Source organism: Otolemur garnettii, unplaced genomic scaffold, assembly GCF_000181295.1.
Source record: "Otolemur garnettii isolate 467f Iridium unplaced genomic scaffold, OtoGar3 scaffold00028, whole genome shotgun sequence".
Taxonomy (NCBI): Eukaryota; Metazoa; Chordata; class Mammalia; order Primates; family Galagidae; genus Otolemur; species Otolemur garnettii.
Window position 1 is genome coordinate 14,591,900 of NW_003852423.1, and position 9,002 is coordinate 14,600,901.

Consider the following 9,002-nt stretch of genomic DNA (forward strand, 5'->3'; position numbering starts at 1 on the left):
TTGTTGTTTTAGCAGGCTTGGGCCAGGTTCAAATCTGCCAGCCGCCGTGTATGTGGCCAGCACCCTAACCACCAAGCTATGGGTACTGAGCCAAAATTAATAATTTTAAAGTTTATAGTTTAGTTTAGTTTTTTTTTTTTTTTTTTTGAGATAGTCTCACTCTGTCCCCTTGGGTAGAGAGCTGTGGCATAATATCTCACAGTAACCTGAAACTCCCAGGCTTGAGCAATCTTCTTGCTTCAGCCTCCCAAGTAGCTGGGACTACAGGCGTTCACCACAACAAGCATTTAGTTTTTCTATGTTTTTTTTTAGAGACAGAGTCTCACTTTATTGCCCTCAGTAGAGTGCTGTGGCATCACAGCTCACAGCAACCTCCAGCTCTTGGGCTTAGGTGAGTCTCTTGCCTCAGCCTCCTGAGTAGCTGGGACTACAGGTGCCTGCCACATAGCCTGGCTATTTTTTTGTTGCAGTTTGGCTGGGGCCAGGTTCAAACCCTCCACCCCTGGTATGTGGGGCTGGTGCCCTACCCACTGAGTTCCAGGCACTGCCTGGTTTCTCTATTTTTAGTAGAGACAGGGTGTTGCTCTTGCTCAGGCTGGCCTTGAACTCCTGTGCTCAAGCAATCCACCCATCTCAGCCTCCCAGAGTGCTAGGATTACAGGTCTGAGCCACCACACCCAGCCTAGTTTTTGGTGTATTAATAATACAGTGTAACTATTACCAGTATCTAATTCCAGGATTTTCATTACTTCTAGAAATAACCATTCACCCATTAGCAGTTGCTCTTAGTACCCCTACCCAGCCCTGCAGCCCCCAACCTGAGCGTGGGAATCTAGTTGCTGTCTCTGTGGGTTTGCTTATTCTGGACACACCTTGCCAGTGGAATCCCACAGTAGGTGTCCATCTGCTTTCACTTAGCATGCTGTTTTCAAGGTTAATTCTCAGGTGACTTTAATCGGTTACCTAGGCTGTGAAATCACTGATCTGGCTGTATGGCTGCTCACACCCGATCACATGTGTTAGTTTCCCACACAGAGCCACCCTCGGCCCTGGCTCAGAGCGGCCTTCTAGCTGATGGCAGTCTCACTTCCTGGGTCCTGTGGGAAGGAGCCTGCACCATATTCCAGCAGCAGCTCCCTGTCACGAGTGAATATCAGACACCTGCCCTCTGCTATAAAGCATAAAATTCTCATTACCTTTAACTTTGGATACGCCCTAAGTTTTGTGCCTCAGTTTCCTTATCTGTAAATTGGGAATATATGATTTTAATGAGAATTAAATATAAAGCACTTTAAAAAGTGCCTAATGCTGAATAAACATACATTAAGAAAGTGTGTTTGTGTGTGTGCACGTGCGTGTATGTGTGTGTGTGTGTGTCAGAAGAAGAGAGAGGAGAGACCAACTGAGAAACAGATACAGGAAAGCACCTGGGGCTTGGCCCCTGTGGCTCAAGCGGCTAAGGCACCAGCCACATACACTTAAGGTGGTGGGTTTGAATCCAGCCCGGGCCCGCCAAACAACAATGAGAGCTGCAACCAAAAAATAGCCGGGCGTTGTGGCGGGTGCCTGTGGTCCCAGCTACTTGGGAGGCTGAGGCAGGAGACTCGCTTGAGCCCAGGAGTTGGAGGTTGCTGTGAGCATGATGCCACTGGCACTCTACCCAGGGGGACAGCTTGAGGCTCTGTCTCAAAAAAAAAAAAAAAGAAAGCACCTGGTGAGAATGGGGGTCAGAGGGGCTGCTGGCATCCACGTACCTCTATTTGAAATCTGTTTGTAGCTGTGTTATTTTCTTGAACAAGTGGTCTCAAGTCGAAGGTGGTTTTCCTATATGTAAAATACTGATGATAATACTATATATCTTTGAGTCCAACATGATCTAAAAAGTTTTTACATGGCTGGGATTGGTGGCTCATTCTTGTAATCCTAGTGCTCCGGGAGGCTAAGGTGGGAGGATCGTTTGAGCTCGGGACTATGAGGCCAGCCTGAGTGAGACCTCATTTTCTACAAAGAGTAGAAAAACTGCTAGTTTTTCTACTAGGTGCAGTGTCAGATGCCTGTCATCCTGGCTCCTGGAGAGGCTGAGGAGACAGGAGGATTGGTTGAGCTCAGGAGTTTGAGGTTGTAGTGAGCTAAGATAACTCCCTTGCACTTTAGCCAGAGTGACAGAATGAGACTCTGTCTCCAAAAAAGAAAAATTTTTTTTTTACATTTAAATTCAGAAATGACCTAGGGGTTATGTTTCACAGCTGAGCATCTGTATAAGGTGTCCCCACCACTTGAGAAGCTGTCATTAAATACTACAATCCTAGCACTCTAGGAGCCCAGGTGGGTGGATTGCTTAAGCTCAGGAGTTCAAAATCAGCCTGAGCGAGAGTGAGACCCTGTCTCTATCAAAAAGAAAAAGAAAAATTAGCTGGGCATTGTGGCAGGTGCCTGTAGTTCCAGATACTCGGGAGGCTGAGGCAAGAAGATCTCTTGAGCCCAGGAGTTTGAGGTTGCTGTGAGTGAGGCTGACACTATGACACTCTACCCAGGCCTACAGTGAGACAATGTCTCAAAGAAAAAAAAAGTAAAGTGCTGGCTTGGTGCCTGTAGCTCAGTGGCTAGGGTGCTAGCCACATACACCGGACCTTGCGGGTTCAAACCCGGCCCAGGCCTGCCAAGCAATGTTGACAACTACAACCAAAAAATAGCTGGGCATTGTGGTGGGCGACTGTAGTCCCAGCTACTTGGGAGGCTGAGGCAAGAGAATCGCTTAAGCCCAAGAGTTTGAGGTTACTGTGACCTGTGACACCATAGCACTCTACCGAGGGTGACATAGTAAGACCCTGTCTCAAAAAAGAAAAGAAAAGAAAAGTGGCCAACCTGTACCAGTGCCCATGGCAGCCCTGGAAGGCAGAAGATGGGCTCAGAGGAGAGACCAGTAACAAGACCTTGGACAAATCTAGGCCTTGGTAATATTGCGTAGAATGAATAGGATGCGTTGTAAAAGCATGTCGTGACTGTTAGGTGTTTGGTCATCAGGGCTCAGTCGTGTTGCTGTGTCTTTTCCTCTGTGAAGGTTATGTTTTGCTTTTTTTGAGCACAGGAGCACTGCGTGATTCCCACTCTGCCGCCGATTTCTCATCCTGCCTCCCATTTCTGCTGGGTGAGGGGCAAGCCTTAATCTGGCTGGCTGGAGTTTGCTCATCAGTGATCAGCTGACTCACTCTTCTCTCAGGCTTGATGAGTCCATGGTGCATAGTCTTGAATTTTAGTACAAACTGTGCTCATAAGCAGCCTCAAGACCTTGGGCAAATCCAGGATTCAATTTCTCCATCCACAACATAAGGATTAGGTTACTTCTTATGGCCATTTAGCTTCAGTCTCCTAGGAGTTCATATCCAGGTACCTGGATTTCTCACTAGAGGGCTGTGAGGACGTGGTTGGTGACCTGGGAAGGAACATGTGCTGCAGCTTGGAGGGCTCATCATGAATTCCCCTTGTCTGTTCCTTAGGGAATATCCCCGGCTCGGCTGTGCTGGTGTTTGACATCCACGTGATCGACTTCCACAACCCTGCGGACTCCATCAGCATCACCTCCCACTACAAGCCCCCGGACTGCTCAGTGCTGAGTAAGAAGGGAGATTACCTCAAGTATCACTACAATGCCTCCCTTCTGGATGGGACCCTGCTGGACTCCACGTAAGGGCAACTGGAGGGCATGGGAGTGACTCTGGAGGGTGGCAGTCATGTGCCCCCACTATTCTCCTCTTTTGATTAGAGCTTGGTTGAGCTTTGATCTCTGTGCCTTCCCCACTGCATAGCTCAAGCCTACATCACTCCCGTGTTCGAATGCATTATTCTTAGCCTTTCCTATTCTGAGTTTCACCTCAGGGCTATTTCTGACCCTGTGAAACTGTCTTTCAAAAAAGCAGATCTTATCATGTAACTGCTGTCTTTAAAAACTGACAGATAAGCAGAAGCTGGCACGTAAAGCTCTCTCTGTCAGCTCCATTCTGCCTCACTGGTCTCTCCTCTGGGCCATCTTCCGCCTTCTGGGGCCGCCATGTGCAGTGGTCCAGCTCGTACACTGCCTGCTCCCTTTATTTCTGGTCAGTTTCTGCCCTGGCTTAAATGTTCTCCCTTTTCTCAAAATCCTCCCTTAATGAATTTGCTCTGTCTTCTGTAGTTTCATACCATTATGTATTACCCGTCTCAGTTACTTACATTTCTACTTGTTGCTGGTCTGAATAGCTCAGGGACTCCCAATGTGTTTATTTGTATTTTTATTCCTTGCACCTTGCCCAGTGCATAGCATGAAAGGAATGTTTTATAAATGTGAACTGACTGAGATAAACCTGAGAATATATTAAAGAGGAATCCATAGTATAAACTAGTATCAGGCCTATAAAAAGCTTTGCTACAGATGCAGCTGAGCCTGCAGATATATCTGTAAGTTAATGTAGCATTATCTTCTTAGGGAAGGAAACACTTTCAGCATTTCTTTGTACATGCAGTTTTGGGCTGAGCCTGACGTCTATTCCTAAGTGTGGTCTTGGGGATAAAGAAGGCTTCCCATAAGCAACCATGTGCTGCTGCATTTACTTTGGTAATCCAGGGCCCTCTCTCCTTGCCACCTGTCCCTCTGCCTTCTATCTTCTGGTGACGGTGTGTGTGGCTGGGGAGAGAGAGCCCTGGGACATACTCTTCGGAGCATTTCCTCTGGGGCTGTGAGATCCTGTATGCAAATGCATTTAATGCATTTCATCAAATCTAAAAGGCACTAATTGTTGGAAGCATTATTTCATGTATCTCTAAGAAAGTAAAAATGCTGACAAAAAATAATGACATGCTGTCAGTCATAAAATGTCTCCTAATTACAGAGAGGTTAAAATGTGCAAAAAGTACACATTTTACCATCAATGCAATATGCACGTAGCTTCTGGGGCCCAGATTTACAGGGACCTGGCTTGTAGCAAACCTCCCTGTAAGGAAATCCCAGCCACTGGTCCGTGGGAGCATCGTGGACGGAGTGGGCTCCCACATGTGGAAAGATTCTGTAAGGTCAGCGCCCACTGTCATTGCTCGGGCTGATGTTCATACTCCTGTCTGGTGCTCTCAAGGCCTGGGAAAGGGGAAGTGGGGGTGGGACACAGACAAAGGAATTCCTTCTCAGCGTGGGGCGGGAGAATGAGTCTTCCTGCCTTCTGAGTGTTTGGCAGATGCAGGACATTCTGACATAGCCCTGGGGACCAGGAGGCAGGGCTGCTTCCTCCTGTCACAAACTCCATCTTGTGCCCTGAGACTCTGTATTGTGCGTAAATTGGCACAGCAGTTAGTGCTGGTGTCCTGCTGGCATCCTCCTACGGTAAGCTTCAGGATGACAGAACAATGTGAAGTGATGTGGGCCTACCCGGACCCATCTCCAGCCACACCACAAAGGAGGTGACCCTGCTGAGACGGGAGAGAGGGCAGCATAGGGCAGACAGGAAGCAGGACGGCTGCTGGGAAGGGATACTGGACCTAACGACAGTGTCGGAGAGAAAAACTGGCCAACAAATCTATAAATAACTGAAATAAAAATAAAAGGACCCGAGGAAAAAAAGGGATATTTTCAGAGATGATACATGAAAACAAATGGTTGGCTTGGAGGATTTTCTTTTTTTCTTTCTTTCTTTTTTTTTTTGAGACGGAGGAGCCTCAAGCTATCCCCGTCGGCAGAGTGCCATGGCATCACGCTCACAGCAACCTCCAACTCCTGGGCTCAAGCGAGTCTCCTGCCTCAGCCTCCCAAGTAGCTGGGACTACAGGCGCCCGCCACAACGCCTGGCCATTTTTTGGTTGCAGCCATCGTTGTTTGGCGGGCCCGGGCTGGGGATTCGAACCCGCCACCTTAGGTGTATGTGGCTGGCACCTTAGCCGCTTGAGCCACAGGCGCCGAGCTGGAGGATTTTCTTAATTTGTATGTGTGTGTGTTTAACTGGCCTTGGGGAAGAATAACAGACATTCACTACTTGATAACTGGGATATTCTGTAAGACTTTGAAGTGGGAGTAGTCCGGGGCGGTCTGGAAGGTCGGCGCCTGGAGAAGGCAGTGTGAGCTCCGTGCTGCTGGCAAGGGCGGCTCCCTCCTGTGGGGCTCAGGCCAGGGCATGCCAGGGTTGGCTTTGTTTCGGTTTCCTGCCAGGTAGGAAAATAGAAACCTAATTTTGGTTTGCTGGCCCAGGGGAGGCTGGGAAGCCTGAGACAGGGATGTGATCCAAGGGGCTGTCCCATCCGTGTTGTCACCACTTGGCCATGAATGTCAAGGGTTACAAGGGGGATTTTCTCCTTTGTCGTAAAGAACTTGCACTGTAACCCTAGCTCTCTGGGAGGCCGAGGCCTGTGGATTGCTTGAGGCCAGGAGGTTCTCACTCAGCTGGAGTGAGACCCTGTCTCTACTAAAAATAGGAAAACTAGCCAGGTGGTGTGGCAGGTGCCTGTCGTCCTACCTACTTGGGAGGCTGAGGCAAGAGGATTGCTGGGCCCAAGAGTTTGAGGTTGCTGTGAGCTATGAGGCCAGAGTACTCCGCCTAAGACAACAGAGTGAAATTCTGTCTCAAACAAAAAAAAAAAAAGAAAAAGAAAAAGAAAAAAGAACAACCTTACTGTTTGCCTTTAAGAAGTGACAGGAATGCCATACCTTTTGAAATAGTTTTATTTTTATTTAGTAGTATTAAAAAACTTCTTTTTTAAATTTCGGATTAATATGAGGGTACAAACAGATTAGGTTACAATGTTTGCATTTGTTGGAGAAAGGCCCTACTGTGTTCTGCACCCAGGAGGTGTACCATACACACTTAGATTGTGCCCAGGAGGTGGGAGCACACCAATTCCCACTCCAATTTGAACTTAATCGAGTTTTTCTCTAGTGTGGGTGTGTATTAGTTCATCTCCTGGCTTCATATTAGTATTGAGTACATTGTTTTTGGTTTTTTTTTTTGTCAATTGTTGTTTTGAGACAGAGTCTCACTCTGTTGCCCTGAGTGCTGTGGTGTCATAGCTCAGCAACCTCAAACTCCTGGGCTTGAGCAATCCTCTTGTCTCAGCCTCCCAAATAGCTGGGACTACACAATAGTTGCCCACCACAACACCCAGCTAGTTTTTCTTTTTTTTGAGACAGAGTTTCACTGTGTTGCCCTTGGTAGAGTGCCATGGTATCACAGCTCACAGCAACTTCAAACTCTTGAGCTTAAGCAGTTCTCTTGCCTAGGTTTCCCAAGTAGCTGGGACTACAGGTACCCCCCCCCCCCCGACCCCACAACACCTGGCTATTTCTTGATTGCAGTTGTCATTGTTGTTTAGCAGGCCTGTGTGGGCCAGGCTTGACCCCGCCAGCCTCGATGTATGTGGCCAGAGCCATAAATAATGAGCTATGGGTGCCGAGCCTAGTTTTTCTATTTTTAGTAGAGACAGGGTCTTTCTCAGGCTGGTCTTTTATTCCTAGGCTCAAAGGATTCACCTGCCTTGGGCTCCCAAAGTGCTAGGATTACAGGTGTGAACCACCACACCTGGCCAGTGTTGAGTACATTGCTTTTCCATTCTTGTGATACTTGACTAAGAAGAATGTGTTTCAACGCCATTAGAGTTAACTTTTCAAAAACTGGGTTCCCCCAGGGTCCATGGGCATCACAGTAATTGTATTGTCAGGTTTTTTTTAGGTGTTATACACTGTTACAGACTCAAGAGCATATTTATTGAGCCCCTTATCCTTGCTTTCAACTGTGCCAAGCATATTATATTACTTGCCATTTAGAACATCCCTGTGAGATAGCTATGTGATTATCTCCATTTTATAGATAAAATAACTGAGGGATTGCATTTCCCAGGGTCAAATTAAGTAGCAGGATTAAGATTTAAAGTTACATCTTGCTGAATCCAAAACTCAGGGTCTGAACTACATTATAACAAAAAGTTGTCATAAAAATGCCTGATTAGGACATCAACTAAAACTTAAAAGTTGTAAAAGTGGCACAAAGAACTTTTGTACGCCCTTGAGCCATGGAAGAGTAGATTGCCACAGTGCTATCCCATGGCCTGAGACTTGTCCATTAACTGAGTATTTGAGTGTGTGCTTTCTACAAACACAGACATTCTCCTACATAACTCATTACATCTACTAAAATCAGAAAGCTGCTCAATTGATAATAGCCAAGTTGTGGAAGCAACCTGGGTTGAAGTGCCTGTCACCCATGAATGGATCAGCTGTGGTAATGTATACCATGGAATATCATGCAGCCATTAAAAAGATGGAGACTTTACATCTTTTACATTTACCTGGATGGAGTTGAAATACATTCTTCTCAGTAAAGTATCACAAGAATGGAAAGATGAATATCCAATGTACTCTATACTAATATGAAGTCAATATATAACCGTTTCCACGTTCCTAAGAACAGTAAAACACTATTATACAGCTTGGTGCCTGTAGCACAGTGGTTATGGTGCCAGCCACATACACTGAGGCTGACAGATTCCAAACCAGCCCGAGCCAGCTAAATAGCAATGACAACTGCAACAAAAAACAGCCCAGCATTGTGGCAGGCACCTGTAGTCCCAGTTACTTGGGAGGCAGAGGCAAGAGAATTGCGTAAACCGAAGAGTTGGAGGTTGCTGTAAACTGTGATGTGATAGCACTCTACTGAGGATGACACAGTAAGACTGTCTCAAACAAACAAACAAACAACACTATTACAGTCCAGTTTAGGGGTAGAGGGAAGCAGGAAGGGGAAGGGGGAGTATGGCAGAGGGAGGGAGGGCATGAGGACTACAGCTGCCTGCCACAATGCTGGGCTGTTTTTTGTTGCAGTTGTCATTGCTGTTTAGCTGGCTCGGGCTGGTTTTGTGCACATTGTGAGGGTGTATAACAGGCCCCTTGGGTGAGGAGCTCTAATGTGCACATTGTGAGGGTGTATAACATGCCCCTGGGTGAGGGGATCTAATGTGCACATTGTGAGGGTGTATAACATGCCCCTGGGTGA

General features: G+C 46.9%; 1 protein-coding gene across 1 annotated transcript in view; it reads left to right on the top strand.

Moving 5' to 3' along the window:
• The window catches only part of FKBP9 (FK506 binding protein 9), a 49,182-nt gene that overhangs the window by 31,950 nt on the left and 8,230 nt on the right, over positions 1-9,002 (top strand). The window contains exon 7 of the mRNA XM_003788565.3: positions 3,498-3,684. Coding sequence (XP_003788613.1) covers positions 3,498-3,684 — 187 coding nt within the window. The remainder of the gene's footprint in view (positions 1-3,497; positions 3,685-9,002) is intronic.